The sequence below is a fragment of the Erythrolamprus reginae genome, chromosome 8 (assembly GCF_031021105.1).
Source record: "Erythrolamprus reginae isolate rEryReg1 chromosome 8, rEryReg1.hap1, whole genome shotgun sequence".
NCBI classification, from domain to species: domain Eukaryota; kingdom Metazoa; phylum Chordata; class Lepidosauria; order Squamata; family Dipsadidae; genus Erythrolamprus; species Erythrolamprus reginae.
In genome coordinates this window covers 20,550,416-20,568,385 of record NC_091957.1, presented here as the reverse complement: position 1 = coordinate 20,568,385, position 17,970 = coordinate 20,550,416, and the positions used below count along the sequence as shown (strand labels likewise).

The following is a 17,970-nucleotide window of genomic DNA, read 5'->3' as shown; positions in this document are numbered from 1 at the left end:
TGAATTATTATTAATATTATTTATTAGATTTGTAAGCCGCCCCTCTCCGAACACTCAGGGCGGCTCACAACAGTAGTAAAAACAATGTCAAAGAACAAATCTAATATTAAAAAGAAACACATATAAAACCCCTCATTTAAAACCAAACAGCGCATACATACCAATCATAAAATATAAAAGCCTAGGGAGGTGTCTCAGTTCCCCCATGCCTGGCGATATAGGTGGGTCTTGAGTAATTTACGAAAGACAAGGAGGGTGGGAGCAGTTCTGATCTCCGGGGGGAGTTGATTCCAGAGGGCCAGGGCCGCCACAGAGAAGGCTCTTCCCCCTGGGGCCCACCAAACGACATTGTTTTGTCGACGGGACCTGGAGAAGGCCAACTCTGTGGGACCTTATCGGCCGCTGGGATTCATGCAGTAGCAGGCGGTTCCGGAGATACTCTGGTCCAGTGCCATGTAGGGCTTTAAAGGTCATAACCAACACTTTGAATTGTGACTGGAAACTGATCGGCAACCAGTGCAGGCCACGTAGTGTTGTAGAAACGTGTAGAATTCCCTGATAATTTCCTGATATTTCCCAAACCGCCAATTTCCCTGATAATTCCCTGATTTCCCCATTTTCCAGGTTTGCTGGACACCCTGATCAGAGTCCAAAGCTTTGCCTTCTTCAAAGTTCCAATTTATTAACAGGGCCATGTTAGCACAACTGGAGAAACCCAAGTCTAAAGTCACAAGGGTCTCCCCATTGCAGTTCATTTCCTCCCACAAGTGCATCACATGAACCATACATCTTCTGCCAGCGTATCTTGCAACTTCCAGCCAGATGCTGAACAAAGGCTGACCTTGAGAACCTAAAAGGAATGTGTCATGGCATGCAGCCACCAATGTTCCCTCTAGGGTGCGCTGTTTTGTTTGCTCTTTTTTTAACTTTAATTATTTTTTTCTATTTAGATATATGAATTTAGGAATTGCTGATCTGTTTTAATAAAGTTAGAAGTATTGATTATAATAAGATATGTAGTAGGAGATACTGATTTGGATTAATGCATAAATGGAATTGAATTTAGAATTGTTGGGAGATTAATGATATTATTGATTTTCAATTGATTGAAAATAGAGAATATTTAGATTTTTTCCCCTTTTTTCTTTTCTCAAATTGACTAAAATTTAAGATTAAAAATTAAGTAAGAAATGTAGATAAGTATTAATTGTCTAAATGTTAGATGGGCTGAAATAATTTTTAAATTTGGGATTAGGTAAATGTACTATTTAGAGGGGGGATGACGTCTGAAATTCATATGTTTATGTTTAGTTTTTAATTTTCTTTTGTTAACATCTGATTGACTATACAAAGTTTTCTTGGTTTACAGAAAAATATATAAAGAAAGAAAGAAGCACTTTGGCATAATGATTAATAAGTTAGAAATAAAATTGGTGTACTTTTTGAAGGAACATTAAGGAGGGAATTTAATTAAAAGAAAATGTATGTAACTGGATGAGAAAATTAGTTTTTAGACATTACCTCTTGAAACGCCAAACATTCGAACACTTTCTGTTACATTCGAGAACCAACAATTTGGCCTCTTTGAAAGTCTGAGAGGTCTGCCATTTCTAGAAGGTTATAACCAATTTCCTTAAATTTCTGTAAAAAAAAGGTAGTTTAAAAAAAACATATCAAATAACAGAATTTTTAAAAAAACATTAAAATATGTCAAGCTTTGATTGATTTGAACATGTTCAAGCATTATGATGCCAAAAAGTCAAGTGTTTCCATTTTTTTGTTCACCCCCTGTAAATCTAAGTGCTATTGCTGTTGCTATATGGATGCTTTTGAGTCCTGATCCATTGCGTTCTAATATTTGTGAAACGTGGTAAAAGTTGAAATGCACACAGCATCTGAGAGTGGGCTGATAGGAGTTGCACGCCGATCACGGAACAAGCCAATAAAAGACAGAGACAACAGAAATATATATATATAATATGTCAGAATAAAATGTTGCCACCACCAATAAAGAAAAAAAAATCACGAAAGTGCATTTGTCACATAAAAGTAAGAGCTTCTTTTAGAGTTTAAAATAGCATTTACACAGAAGCAGCTATATATTAACTATACAGACAACTGGAGTTTTTTCATACAATATCTACAAAGAAGCCCTCCCCAAAAATTCAGTAAAAAGGAAGATGATATTAGAAATAAGGAGAGTGGGCCATTCGCACATCATCAAGGACACAATCTTGGGTATGACCCAATGCTAAGGTATTTTAGAGTGTTGGTTGGACAGGGATTTCATTTCCTGCCTTTAATTTTATTTATTTCAAAACCACCCCCCCCCCACTGTACATAAAATTCTGTATGTGTCTTTCTAATCCCTGATTAGAAATTAAAGATATTCCTTTGACACCGTTCCTTACTGTCCCAGTAAAACGCAACTTTAAAAGGGAAGAAGCAGCTAACTCAAAATATCCCATTGCAATTTTTTCTCCGGGCTTGAAAACAGGCTTGCTAGTTGGTAACAGGAAGGACGGACGGAAAGGCAGACAGAAGGCCAAGCCTACAAAACATGGCTGGCTTATATCACATCACAGCTAGGAGTAAAAATTTTGGGAGCTAAGGATCCCCCTGAAGCAGGGGGAAAAAAAAGGAGAACGTGCCAGTGATTTTTAAAGGGGTAAATGCATCTTTCCCAAACCGAATCGGAATGAGTAAGCTGAAACATGCTTGCTTCATTCAGTGAATTCATGAGGACTAGCTCCTCGGCATGATTATATTGGCCAGCAAGATAAATCAGCCATGTGGAACCACAATACAATTTCTTCAAAGGGAGACATTTGCTACAGTTTGCCATTAGCGGTTAAAATCCAAGTATTAGCCAGGATTGTTTAAAACAACATAACAGCCACCCAAAGGAACCTGTTTCACCTTCACTATAGAGAGAGAAAAACTCTGTGTGTGTGTGTGTGTATGTTTGTGTGTGTGTGAGAGATATGATATTTACCTTTGTGCTAGGGTGAATAAAGCCAAAAGCACCAGCCTGAAGATGACGAGTGAACCGGGTGTTCAAGATTTTTTTGCCTTTTCTCAAGAACTATTTTCCACTTACACACCCGAGCCTCCGAAACTGTAACCGGAAAATGCAGGGAGAAGCCTCCATGGGGCCTCTCTAGAAATCTCCTGGGAGAAACAGGGCCGAAAAAGCTGGGAAGAAGCCTCCGTGGAGCCTCTCTAGGAATCTCCTGGGAGGAAACAGGGTTGGAAAAGGCGGGGAGAAGCCTCCGTGGGGCCTCTCTAGGAATCTCCTGGGAGGAAACAGCGTTGGAAAAGGCAGGGAGAAGCCTCCATGGGGCCTCTCTAGGAATCTCCTGGGAGGAAACAGGGCTGGAAAAGGCAGGGAGAAGCCTCCATGGGGCCTCTCTAGGAATCTCCTGGGAGGAAACAGGGCCTCCACCCTCCCTGTAGTTTCCCCAATCGCACGCATTATTTGCTTTTACATCAATTCCTATGGGAAAAATTGCTTCTTCTTACAAACTTTTCTACTTAAGAACCTGGTCACGGAACGAATTAAGTTCGTAAGTAGAGGTTCCATTGTATGTGAGTATGTGTGTGTATTTGTTTGATTTTCTGTTGAAAATCAAGTAAGTGAAATTTGTGTGTGTGTGTGTGTGTATTCGAACTTATAAAGAGCTGGGAAAGAAATAAAGGGACACTAGTATAGATCTATTTCAAGCTATGCAGCTCTCATCAGCTAGCCATAGCCTTCTAGGATTCAAACCTTGGCTGCTTGTCTTGTTAGGCAGCGCTTCCACCCTCCAAGCCACAAGTTCTCCTTGCTTATCGGCTGAGCCAAAGGGGGAAAGATTAAATGCTTTTCCGTCAAGTCACCTGGTATACCCAAATACGGGAGGGTATATAAATAGGTATATATTAAAAGGTGCAAAATACGCAGGGCCGGAGAATTGGCGCGTTGCTTCTGTTTTGCTTTCTATTCAACTATCCTATAAAATACGACCCCTCAGTTAAGCCAAAGGAGAACACAGTAAAATTGCACTGAGGAAGAAAAAAAAAAGGTGCCACGCAATCACAGAGCTCATTTTCGGAGATATCTGCCGAGAACATCTATCAATCACATTCAAAATAAATGGAAGGGAAGTGGGGAAAAAGAGGGGGACGGTGTGAGACAAAATATGCCCGATTGGCAAATTTAACATCCTGCAATCGCTCTTCTCCATTTTTGCTGGCGAAACACAATCAAAGAGTCAGGAGGGTGTGACATGCAAAAGATTGTCGAGGGGAAGGAGGCGGGGCAGGTCGGAAGGATGTAGGGGTGGGTGTGGGTGTGTCGCACTCTTCCCCCCGCGTCACGTTGAAAAGAGCCCTCCGCGCGGACTCTCTAGGAAGGCACTTCTGTTCACATGATGTCCACGAAGAATTCACACGGGTTGCCCATGGCTTTCTGGAAGGATTGGCGGCTCCCGGTCAGTTCGGGAGGGATGGAACTGAGTTCCCGCACGGGGGGCCCTCCCGGCGGCCCGCTGAAGGCGTAGATTTTGCTTCCCAGCTTCGGGAAATTCCCCAGAGACGATAGCCCGCCCGGCGGGCCGTAAGAGTGGTGGCTGCGAGGACTTCTCTCGCTGAGGGGGGCCGAGACGTGGCTGCGGTGGCTAAGCTGGCTGGGAGGCCGCTCATGCCGCAGGACGCTCCCCCCACCTCTGCTCCAGGTGGCTGGGTCCGACCCGCTGCTGCTACCACCACCACCGCCTCCGACTGACTTGCGGTCCTTCTCCTGACGCCGGCTGTTCTCGCTGTTGCTTCGGTTGGAGCCGCTACTTTTGCTTCCTGGAAGGGGAAAGGTGGACAAGGAGGAGGAGGAGAGGATGGATTAAGCCCGGGCGGGGGGGGGGGGGGGGGAAAGGCGGTCGGCATTTATTCGCTTGCCTGTCAAAGACTACGGAAGCCACGGAAACGTCCTTGGGAGTGACAAATGAAGGCGGGGTGAAGGCGGCTGAAGATGGAGGCGGAAACATGCAGAAATGCTCAAGCGAAGCGGATGATTTGGATGTTTCGGTTTTGAAGGGCTGAAGCAAAGCTAAGCACGGCATGCAGAACCAAAGAAACGCTCGGGAAATAATAATAATAATAATAATAATAATAATAATAATAATAGTAATAGTAATAATAATAATAATAATAAAATTGAACTGCAATGACTCTGGCATAGGCCAGTGAAAGTGGTCCCAGTGGTCCTTGGCACGCTGGGCGCAGTGCCAAAGGATCTCGGCGGATATTTGAAAACCATCAAAATTGACAAAATCTCCATCTGTCAATTGCAAAAGGCCGCACACATAATTTGCCGCTACATCATGCAGTCCTAGGTGCTTGGGACTGGTGATGAAATACGAAATCCTGCATAGTGATCTCGTTTTATGTGTTGTATTGATAATTATTAATAAATAATAATATTAGTATCATTATCATTATTGTTATTTATTATATTTATATGCTGACCCTCTCCAAAGACTCGGGGCGGCTATATAAATCTAATAAATAAATAAATCTAATAAATAAATAAATCTAATAAATAAATTGAACATCGGGATAAAGTCCTGGGCATATATGGAATCCCTGGCAGTAATGGGAAGGAGCTTTGTCCCGGTAGGAAATTCTGGAATGCGCATGCAGCTGCACATCCCTGACACGCCCCTGCCCCCCGTGTGAGTTTTGGCTTCCGCGCATGCGCAGCAGGTAAAATCTTGCATGAGGACTCTCGCGGGACCAAGATTTCATCAATTTTTGACAATTTTTTTGCTTCCGCGCATGCGCAGACAGAACACCATGGATGTCTTTTCCTTAAGAAAAGAACTAGAGGGTTTTCCCCACTCTCTCGCTACCTGGTTTCCTTCCCTCTTTTTGGCCAACTTCTACTGGAAAGAAAGAAAGAAAGAAAGAAAGAAAGAAAGAAAGAAAGAAAGAAAGAAAGAAAGAAAGAAAGAATACCTAGTTGCTTGCCAAAAAGGATTGCTTGTAGATTGGTGTGTGCATATTCACTGCTGAGATGTTTATTAGTAGTGTTGTTTGAATTAAATAAATGTATACAAACTGGGTGTTGTGTTATGTCAGTGATGGCGAACCAATGGCACGGGTGCCATAGGTGGCATACAGAGCCATGTCTGCTGGCACGCGAGCCATTGCCCTAGCTCATCGCCAATGCGCATGTGTGTGCCGGCCAGCTGATTTTTGGCTCACGCAGAGGCTCTGGGAGGGCATTTTTGGCTTCCAGAGAGCCTCCAGGAAGGTTTTTTTTATCCTTCCCCGGCTCCAGGGAAGCCTGAGTCTTCGGAGAGGGGTGGCATACAAGTCTAATAAATTATTATTATTATTATAAAAGACGAGCTGAATGGCCCACCAGAAGTTGGGAAACAGGCTGTTTCCGGCCTTCAGAGGGCCTCCAGGGGCCGGGAGAAGTTGTTTTTGCCCTCCGCAGACATTGAATTATGAGTGTTGGCACTCGTGCATGCGTGATAGCACACACCCACACTTTTTCGGCACCTTAGGAGAAAAAAAAGATTCTCCATCATTTTCTTGGTGGAGACAGAACACTCTCTAGGAATTCTGCAAAAGCAGTAATGCCAGGGCACAAAATGCTTTTTAACATACAAGTTGTTGTGGTTTAGAATTAAAGGATGTAGATAAGGAAGTGGGGAGACACAATTTCAAAATTCCAGAGGAGCAGAGAAAGGAAAGACATGAGAATCTACATGGACTGAGAATGAGCTTCGGAAAAGGGAGGGGAAATATGCTTACCAATTCTTTATGTATCCTTCAATCTAAGGCTTGCTCGGGATAAAACAAGGAAAGAGCAATTACCGAAAGCAAAGTTCCTTACCCGAGAGGAACCTCACAGCAGCAACACTTCAAAACAACAACACATGTCAGCCAGGAGAGCCACTATGAGAGAGCCCTGGTCCTCTCCATCACAAATACATTCACAAGAAACATAGAAGATTGACGGCATAAAAAGACCTCCGGGTCCACCTAGTCTGCCCTTATACTGTTTCCTGTATTTTATCTTAGGATGGATATAGGTTTATCCCAGGCATGTTTAAATTCAGTTACTGTGGATTGACCAACCACCTCTGCTGGAAGTTTGTTCCAAGCATCTACAACTCTTTCAGTAAAATAATATTTTCTCACGTGGCTTCTGATCTTTCCCCCAACTAACCTCAGATTGTGCCCTCTTGTTCTTGTGTTCACTTTCCTATTAAAAGCACTTCCCTCCAGAACCTTATTTAACCATTTAACATATTTAAATGTTTTGATCGTGTCCCCCCTTTCCCTTCTGTCCTCCAGACTATACAGATTGAGTTCATTAAGTCTTTCCTGATAGGTTTTATGCTTAAGACCTTCCATCATTTTTGTAGCCCGCCTTTGACCCGTTCAATTTGATCAATCTCTTTTTGTAAGTGAGGTCTCCAGAACTGGACACAGTATTATTCCAAATGGGGTCTCACCAGCGCTCTATACAGTGGGATCACAATCTCCCTCTCCCTGCTTGTTATATCTTTAGCTATGCAGCCAAGCATTCTACTTGCTTTCCCTACCGCCTGACCGCACTGTTCACCCATTGGGAGACTGTCAGAAATCACCACCCCTAAATCCTTCTCCTAGGAACCTGTGGGAACCCTTTGGGAATCCCATGCAGTCAACTCAGTTGAACGTCATTCCCTCCGCTTGGTGGCGGTAGCTAGGAGTTGGAGCTCCGTGCACGATGGACGCAAGGGACAGGCAAAGCGAGCACAGGTGAGGGACGGAGGGGAGGAGGAAGGAATAGGCAGAACAGCCAGGGGAGCTGGAGACAGCAGGAGCTTGCATCCAAGGGCCTACCTTCGCTGTGCTGGCTTCCTGCGCTGCCGCTGCCGTAACTGAAGCCAGGGTCCTGGTAGGCTGGCGGGAAACACGGAGGGCCGAGGGGATACGGGTAAGGGTAACCTTGCCCTAGCGGCCAAGGCGTGGAGGGGTGTGGGAGTGGGCCCAGGGTGTCTTGTTCAGAAGCCCCGCTGGAACCGTTGTTGAGATTCATTGCAGCCATATCTGGAAGAGAGAGAGGGAGAGAAAGAAAGAGGAGAGAAGGAGGAGGACGACGAGAGGGTAACGGGGCAGGACAAGGAGAAGAAGAAGAAGAAAAGAAAGAGGAAGAGGAGGAGAAGAACTTAATACCTTGTTTCCTTCAAAATAAGACCTCCCCTGATAATAAGTCCTATAGGGTTTTTGAGCGCATGGCAATATGACAATCTCTCTCTCTCTCCCTCCCTTTCTTTCTTTCTCCATCCACTTATCTATCTATCACCCACATTCCTTCCTTCCTTCCTTCCTTCCTTCCTTCCTTCCTTCCTTCCTTCCTTCCTTCCCCCAAAATAAGACCCTTTCTTATATTTTTTCTTATTTTGGGGAGAAACAGGGTACAAACAGAGCAAAAAAACAAAATGTGCCAGGTAAAACCAACCAAAAGAGCAGCTCATCCAAAGGGGATATTCCACAGAGGCCACTTACTGCCACAAAGATCTCCAAACACGTAATAGCACTGCTCTGAAAAAGTAATCTTATTCACAGTGTGTCTGAGGTAGCCATGCTTCAGCATGCTGCTGGCGTATTTCCGGGCTTCTCGGCGGTCTTTGAAATCTTCTACGTGGGTATAAAGCCAGTCGACGACATCTGCTCCTGCAGAGAAGAAGTAGGAAGATATGGCAAGTGTGATTATTCTTCTTTCTTTCTTTCTTTCTTTCTTTCTTTCTTTCTTTCTTTCTTTCTTTCTTTCGTCCGTCCGTCCGTCCGTCCGTCCGTCCATCCATCCATCCATCCATCCATCCATCCATCCATCCATCCATCCATCCATCTATCTATCTATCTATCTATCTATCTATCTATCAGATAGATTATCTATCTATCTTGTTTCCCCCAAAATAAGACACCCTCTGATAATAAGCCCAATCAGGCTTTTGAGTGCATGGCAATAAGGCCAAGCATTTATTTCAGGGTTCAAAAAAAATATGACAGTTCTTAGTTTTGGGAAAACACGTCTCTGTCTGTCTGTCTGTCTGTCTGTCTATTTTTATATATATTATTTTTGGGGAAACAGGGAGGGAGGGAGGGAGGGAAGGAGATGGATAGGTGGATGGAAATAGATAGATAGATAGATAGATAGATAGATAGATAGATAGATAGGTAGATAGATATAGATAGATGATAGATAGATGATAGATAGATAGATAGAGATAGATAGATAGATAGAGATAGATAGATAGATAGATGATAGATAGAGATAGATAGATAGATAGATAGAGATAGATAGATAGATAGATAGATAGATAGATAGAGATAGATAGATAGATAGATAGATGATAGATAGATAGATAGAGATAGATAAGATAGATAGATAGATAGATAGATAGAGATAGATAGATGATAGATAGATAGAGATAGATAAGATAGATAGATAGATAGATAGATAGAGATAGATAGATAGAGATAGATAGATAGATAGATATAGATAGATAGATAGATGATAGATAGATAGATAGGTAGATAGATAGAGATAGATAGATAGATAGAGATAGATAGATGATAGATAGAGATAGATAGATAGATAGATAGATAGATAGAGATAGATAGATAGAGATAGATAGATAGATAGATAGATGATAGATAGATAGAGATAGATAAGATAGATAGATAGATAGATAGAGATAGATAGATAGATAGATAGATAGAGATAGATAGATAGATGATAGATAGATAGAGATAGATGATAGATAGAGAGATAGATAAGATAGATAGATAGATAGATAGAGATAGATAGATAGATAGATAGAGATAGATAGATAGATGATAGATAGATAGAGATAGATGATAGATAGAGAGATAGATAAGATAGATAGATAGATAGATAGATAGATAGATAGATAGATAGATAGATAGATAGATAGATAGGAAGTCAGTGGGGGGATTCAGATTCACTTAATGCTGGCAGGTGATTCACTTAACAACTGTGGCAAAATAGGTCATAAAATGAGGCCCAACTCACTTGGCATCTGTCTTACTTAGCAACAGGATAATTGTGGCCATAGGAAAGGTTGCCATTCAAAATATGATACTCATAGACAACTAGCGAGGTAGAGCTTGAATTATCCCAAGCTCATCCGTCAAAACTATGCAATGAAACTTTCTTTGTAAATCCCAAAGGATGTCCCCAAGGGTCATTATTTTATTTATTTTATTCATTTATTTTATTAGATTTATAAGCCGCCCAACTCCTGATGGACTCTGGGTGGCGTACATAAATAAAACAATTTACTACAATTAAATTCTGGATTGATCAGGGAGAAAATCCTGAGCAACTCTTCCATGGGAAAACATAGAAACATAGAAGATGGACGGCAGAAAAAGACCTCCTGGTCCATCTAGTCTGCCCTTATACTATTTCCTGTATTTTATCTCAGGGTGGATCTATGTTTTATCCCAGGCATGTTTAAATTCAATTACTGTGGATTTACCAACCACGTCTGCTGGAAGTTTGTTCCAAGCATCTACTACTCTTTCCGTAAAATAATATTGTCTCACCTTGCGTCTGATCTTTCCCCCAACTCACCTCAGATTGTGTCCCCTTGTTCTTGTGTTCACTTTCCTATTGAAAACACTTCCCTCCTGAACCTTATTTAACCCTTTAACATCCCCCCTTTCCCTTCTGTCCTCCAGACTACACAGGTTGAGTTCATGAAGTCTTTCCTGGTCAGTTTTATGCTGAAGACCTTCCACCATTTATGTAGCCCTTCTTTGGACCTGTTCAATCTGATCTGTATCTTTTTGTAGGTGAGGTCTCCAGAACTGAACACAGTATATTCCAAATGTGGTCTCACCAGGAGGCTGATGAGTTTGGCCAAACATTTTACCAGGCTTTTAGTTGCCGCATTTAAAAGTCAATCTCGGGAGCAATTTGATTCGGTCCAGGGAAGAAGAACTTACCAATCACAGCGTTAGAGATGGTGATTTTTAACCACATCCTGTCCCGAATTTCCAGCCCTGAATCCGGCAACTGCATCACTTTGACGATGGTGGCCATGTCGGTTTTCACCGTCAAAGGAGTCTCGTCCAGTTCTGAAAAGGGAAGGGAGATCAGAGATGCTGATTCTGTGGAAGGAGGATTGTCCGGAGAGGGAAAAGGAAGACCAAGGCAGAAGGGAAAGAAAGCAACCTCACACGGGGTGGGTGGGGGTGGGGGTAGCCTGTCGCGAGAATGGAAGGGAAACTTCTGCTTTCTTGTGTGTCAGGGTATGTGGATTTAATAGCTGTACTTTCTGGATAACCCTCCTAGTAGCAATAAGAATAGCACTTGTATACCACTCCATAGTGCTTTACAGCACTGTCTGAGCAATATACAAAAAACTGCTCTGGATAGGAACTAGGGAGCCTCTTCTTGATGCTAGGGTTCGCAGGGCCTATAGGAGGCAAGAGTGGTTACTCAGGAGGAGGTTTCCTCGCCCTCAGGCTATTTAAGGAGGAGTCGCACGACGCTTAGGTACAGAGGACAATCTTGATGCGGCTCTTGTCTCCGGCTAGTGTTTTAAAAGAATATTCTTGTCTGCATTAATTAGCTCTGGGCTTCCAGTCAATCTCTGTAAGTATCCGATACAGAACTTTGTTACAATCTAGTAATTATTGTTTGTTTACCTATTCTTGGGATTCTGGCCAGCTGCTAAGATATTATAATCAGCGTGGTGTAGCCTTCGTTAGATCTCACTCTCTTTTTAAAAAGGCTTAAACTGCTAAGACTTTCGTCAGTAGTAAAACTTTTAGTACTAAACCCAGTGGTGTGCATCTTATTTTAGGGGGGCTCAACGCTGGGACAGAATGTAAGGTTTGAGGGTCAAATGGGGGGGGGGCACTGCTTCTTTTTAATCTCTACTCTGCCAGCCCTGCGCAGGAAGGAAATCTGCCTGGTCCTGGCGGCAGGGTGACTTACTTTCCGAATCGGGAATTGAGCTTGTTAGTGAGGAGCTGGTAGAAGTGATGATGCTCATGGAAGGACTCATACCGTAACGGGGGTACGCTCCCGTCAAAGCCGTGGTATGAGAAATCCAAGCCGCGGGGTCGATCGGCCGCACCGGCTCAGCTGGAATCGCAGGAGGAAGGAAGGAGGAAGAGGAGGATGGAAGAAGAAAAACAAAGCAGTCATCCAAACAATTATTTCATTTTCGTTCAACCTTTGTGGAATAATAATAATAATAATAATAATAATAATAATAATAATAATAAACGAAATAATATAATAATACGAAATCCAGCATAGTGATCTCGTTTGCTGTGTTGTATTGACATAATAATAATAACAAAAGCAACAACAATAATATTGTTGATATACTAATAACAATAACAACAACAGAGTAGGAAGGGACCTTGAAGGCCTTCTTATCCAACTCCCTGCTTAGGTAGGAAACCCTACACTACTTCAAACAAATGGTTATCCAACATCTGCTTAAAAACTTCCAGTTGCATTGACAACTTCTGGAAGGAAGCTGTTCCATGGATTAATTGTTTTGTTAGGAAATTTCTCCTTAGCTCTAAGTTGCTTCTTTCCTTGTTTAGTTTCCACCCATTGCTTCTTGCTCTGCATTCAGATGCTTTGGAGAATAGCTTGACTCCCTCTTCTTTGGGGCAACGCCTGAGATATTGGAAGGCTGCTATCACGTCTCCCCTGGTCCTTCTTTTCATTAAACTAGACACACCCAGTTCCTGCAACCGTTCTTTATATGTTTTAGCCTCCAGTCCCCTAATCCTCTTTCTTGCTCATCTCTGCACTCTTTCTAGAGTCGAAAACTGTATCAAGGAACGGTCACTCACCCCTGGGGATTGTGAAGTAACTCCTGGGGGTAGGGTCCCAGCATTTGGCCACTGTTAAGCTGATGGGTCTAGGGGGGAAAGAAACCGAAGGAGGGGGAAAAAAACTAATTAAGGCAAAAGACAAACCAACTAAGTGATTGATTGATCTGAAAAGTAGCCAACCAGGCTGTTGGTATGGAGCAGGGGTGGGCAACTCTGGGTCCTTCATCACTCGTGGACTTCACGACCCAGAATTCCTGCTGCTGGCTCAGGAATTCTGGGAGCTGAAGTCCACAAGTCATATACAGTGTTCCCTCAATTTCAGCGGGTTCGAACTTCGCGGAACGTCTATACCACGGTTTTTCAAAAATATTAATTAAAAAATACTTTGCGGTTTCCCCCCCTATACCACGGTTTTTCCCACCCGATGACATCATATGTCATTGCCAAACTTTCGTCTGCCTTTAAAAAACATTTTTTTAAATAAACTTTAATAAATAAACTTGGTGAATAATAATCTAAATGGTTGCTAAAGGAATGGGAAATTGTAATTTAGGGGTTAAGAGTGTTAAGGGAAGGATTGGGATACTGTTCATAGCCAAAAATAGTGTATTTACTTCCGCATCTCTACTTCGCGGAAATTCAACTTTTGCGGGCGGTCTCGGAACGCATCCCCCGCGAAAATCGAGGGAACACTGTAGTTGCCTACCCCTGAAACAGAAATCAGGGCTGGTTTTTTAACTCTTTTCTTTGTTGTTGTACCTTGAACATTTACATTGTTTCTTTCCTGCCAACCCACTCACCTGTTCTGCAGGATCCCATGTATTCAGTTATCCTAATGTATGAGCAGAGTAATCCTTGTTTACCAATACTGTACACACACAAAAACGTGTGGATTGAGATTAGTGGTGAATAACTACTCAGCCACACACAGATGTACTCACTTTAATTAAAGTTTACTTTGAGAAATAACATATTCAGCCTAAAGTCATACACTTACTAGTCAGAATAACAATCCAAATACAGTGGTACCTCTACTTAAGAACTTAATTCGTTCCGTGACCAGGTTTTTAAGTAGAAAAGTTTGTAAGTAGAAGCAATTTTTCCCATAGGAATCAATGTAAAAGCAAATAATGCGTGCAAACCCATTAGGAAAGAAATAAAACCTCAGAATTTGGGTTGGAGGAGGAGGAGGAAGAAGAGGAGGAGGAGAGTCACTGCCCAGAGCGAAGGGAGTGTTTCTTTTCTCTGGGCCCTGGCAGAGGTTTATTCCCTCTCCAAGTACCCAGAGAAAGGAAAATGCTTCGTTCGCTCTGGACTCCCACAGCCTCCTTAAGCGCCACTGAAAGGCTCCTCTGGCAGCCCAGAAAAGCCCGAGATGGCCAGGATTAAAGAGGGAATGGCAGGAAACTGGCTGGGCCTCCATGCCGCTCTCAAATTTCCTGGGAAATTTTTCCGGGCTCAGGTTCTTAAGTAGAAAATGGTTCTTAAGAAGCGGCAAAAAAATCTTGAACACCCGGTTCTTATCTAGAAATGTTCTTAAGTAGAGGTACCACTGTATTCCCAAGTACAGTCTTTTTATTAATTTATTTTTATTTTTATTATTTATTTGTCAATCAAGTATATATAAACAAAACATAGAAAGTCAGGATAAAAGAAGACAATAGGACAGGGATGGTAGACACAACGGTGCGCTTATGCACGCCCCTTACAGACCTCTTAGAAAAGGGGAGAGGTCAACTGTAGACAATCTAAGGTTTAAGATTTTGGGGAGGAAACAACAAAGTCTGGTAGTGAATTCCAGGCATTGATCACTCTATTGCTGAAGTTGTATTTTCTGCAGTCTAGTTTGGAGTGGTTTAAATGTAGTTTGAATCTATTAAGTGATCGTGTGTTGTTGCGGTTGAAGATAAAGTAGTCTTTCTTACGAGTTGTCTTTGCCACAATCAGCAAACAAACATATCAAGCCTAAACACATTTTAGTCTTAATGCCTACCTATAATACAGAGAGATTGCAGAGCTACCCTAACAGCCAGTAGCCATTAAAAGTGAGTAGTTTAGACCAGTGTTTCCCAACCTTGGCAACTTGAAGATATTTGGACTTCAACTCCCAGAATTCCCCAGCCAGCATTTGCTGGCTGGGGAATTCTGGGAGTTGAAGTCCAAAGATCTTCAAGTTGCCAAGGTTGGGAAACACTGGTTTAGACAAAGAGAAACAGAAAGAAAACTCCAGAGAAATAAGGGGTGAACTCTAGCTCCCTCTTGTGGAAGTCTACAACACCTCAGCTAAATAGACATAGCTCAGTTATAACACATATTGTTGGTTTATATACCGTATTTTCGGAGTATAAGACTCACTGGAGTATAAGATGCACCTTAATTTTGGGGGAGGAAAATAGGGAAAAGAATCTGCTTACCAGGTATTTATCTGGCTAATGTCCTTAGTCTGGTCAGCTTCAGCACATTATTTTATCCCCTGATTAGGGCTTTAAAAAAACTTTATTTGGAGAGAGTAACAGTGAAAGAGCCTGCAAGCCACTAAGAGCTGAGAACATCATTAGCACCTGGAAAGAAACATTCGGAGCAGGTAGAGCAATGGAAAAAACTCTGCAAAGACTTAGGGCTTGGAAAACATTCTTTGCAGAGAGTAACAGCGAAAGAGCTTGCAAGCTGCTAAGAGCTGGGAACATCGTTAGCACTTGGTTAGGGCTGAAAAGAAACTTACTCAAAGCAAGTTATAGAAATGAAAAAAACCCTGCAAAGACTTAGGACTTGGAAAACATTCTTTGCAGAGAGAAATAATGAAAGAGCCTGCAAGGTAAAGCTGGGAAGATTGTTAGCAGATAGTCAGGGTTGAAGGGGAAAAAAAAGCTACATTCAGAGTATAAGACGCACCCAAATTATCAGCCTCTTTTAGGAAGGAAAAAGGTGCATCTTATACTCTGAAAAATATGGTATATTGCCAGCCCAACCATTATGAACAGAGTCCTAACAACTTATATGTAATTTCTTGTGATCGAGAGGAGCTGGCTTTCCTGCCTGCTCAAACCCTAAACTTTATTTTCTGCTAGGAAAAGAAGCAACATGGGTTGGGATAGTAATTCCCTCATTCATTTACTCACCCAGGCTTGGAGACAATTTCCCGTAAGACCCGCACGGCATCATCATTGCTCATGTTCTCGAAGTTTACCTCATTCACCTGCAACGTATCGAGAGTATGGGTGAGCGATGGAAGGAGATGTTCTGAAGAAAATATTGGGACTGTGCAGCAATTTATGTATCTATCTATCTATCTATCTATCTATCTATCTATCTATCTATCTATCTATCTATTTATTGGATTTATATGCCACCCCTCTCCGTAGACTCGGGGCGGCTAACAACAATAATAAAAAAAGCATGTCAATCAAATACTACAACAACTAAAAAACCCTTATTTTAAAACCAATCATACCTACAAACAAACATACCATGCATAAATTGTAAAGGCCTAGAGGGAAAGAGTATCTCAGTCCCCCCATGCCTGATGGCAGAGGTGGGTTTTAAGGAGCTTACGAAAGGCGAGGAGGGTGGGGGCAATTCTAATCTCCGGGGGGAGTTGGTTCCAGAGGGCCGGGGCCGCCACAGAGAAGGCTCTTCCCCTGGGCCCCGCCAAACGACATTCATTAGTTGACGGGACCCGGAGAAGGCCCACTCTGTGGGACCTAAATGGTCACTGGGATTCATGCAGCAGAAGGCGGTCCCTGAGATAATCTGGTCCGGTGCCATGGAGGGCTTTATAGGTCATAACCAACACTTTGAATTGTGACCGGAAACTGATTGGCAACCAATGAATAGATTGACAATGAAGATTAAAGATAAAGAAGATTCCAAGTACACTGGTGCCTCTACCTAAGAATGCTTCTACTTACAAACTTTTCTAGATAAGAACCGGGTGTTCAAGATTTTTTTTGCCTCTTCTCAAGAACCATTTTCCACTTACAAACCCCGAGCCTCCGAAACTGTAACCAGAAAAGGCAGGGAGAAGCCTCTGTGGGACCTCTCTAGGAATCTCCTGGGAGGAAACAGGGCCTCCACCCTCCCTGTGGTTTCCCCAATCACACACATTATTTGCTTTTGCATTAATTCTTATGGGAAAAATTGATTCTTCCTACAAACTTTTCTACTTATGAACCTGGTCACGGAACGAATTAAGTACGTAAGTAGAGGTACCACTGTACTATAAAATATGGGTGAAATTTTATGGTTGGTTAAATAGGAAGTTTATTTAGAAAAGGGAAAGAGTAAGAATGAAAGAAAAGGGGGCGAGTTGGAAATATTTATTTTATTTTATTTTATTTATTTATTTATTTATTTATTTGTCCAATTACACAAATACATAGGAAGAAAAATAGACAGGTGGTAATATATATAAGGGTAAAAGTGAATTTAGAGGAGAGGATATATGAAAGGAAGAGAATATATATGATAGGTGAAAGAAAGGAAAGACAATTGGACAGGGGACGAAAGGCACACCAGTGCATTTATGTACGCCCCTTACTGGCCTCTTAGGAACCTGGAGAGGTCAATCGTGGAGAGTCTAAGAGAGAAATGTTGGGGGTTAGGGGTTGACTCAATTGAGTCCGGTAATGAGTTCCACACTTCAATAACTCGATTGTTGAAATCATATTTTTTACAGTCAAGTTTGGAGTGGTTCGTATTAAGTTTGAATCTGTTGCGTGCTCTTGTGTTGTTGCGATTGAAGCTGAAGTAGTCATTGACTGGTAATAGTACTGATAATCCAGATGATGAAAATAGACTAAGGGGCAGCATTAGATAAATGAATACATCCAAGATGAATTTGAATACAAGACTGAAAAATAATAATATAATAATGGGTTTGGCAAAATTAGAGAAATAAAGAAATAAACTGCCAGTCTGACACTCTAAATAGCTAATAGAATACTGATATTCCACTCAGGGAAGGGTTAAGAATTGTAGCGGGTTCCTACACACCAGTAGCAAAAATGGAGCTGCACGCGCAGCTCTGTGTCGCCGGTGTGTGTATCTGCATCTCAGCGAGATTTTGCTTCTGCTCATGCGCAGGAAGCAAAATCTCACGAG

The 17,970-nt window shown here is 42.2% G+C and overlaps 1 protein-coding gene across 4 annotated transcripts in view; it reads right to left on the bottom strand.

The window, feature by feature from the left end:
- Positions 1-17,970, bottom strand: part of DVL1 (dishevelled segment polarity protein 1) — a 95,932-nt gene that overhangs the window by 13,184 nt on the left and 64,778 nt on the right. Inside the window, exons 9-15 of one of the 4 annotated variants that reach the window (XM_070759196.1) lie at positions 15,990-16,066; positions 12,889-12,956; positions 12,083-12,160; positions 11,014-11,145; positions 8,545-8,712; positions 7,879-8,085; positions 1,962-4,833 (exon numbers count right to left, since the gene is read on the bottom strand). In XM_070759196.1, the coding sequence (XP_070615297.1) occupies positions 4,406-4,833; positions 7,879-8,085; positions 8,545-8,712; positions 11,014-11,145; positions 12,083-12,160; positions 12,889-12,956; positions 15,990-16,066 (1,158 nt within the window). In that variant the 3' untranslated portion in view covers positions 1,962-4,405. Of the gene's footprint in view, positions 1-1,961; positions 4,834-7,878; positions 8,086-8,544; positions 8,713-11,013; positions 11,146-12,010; positions 12,161-12,888; positions 12,957-15,989; positions 16,067-17,970 lie in introns of those variants that run through there. The other 3 variants (XM_070759195.1, XR_011559720.1, XM_070759197.1) reach the window with 3 other exon arrangements.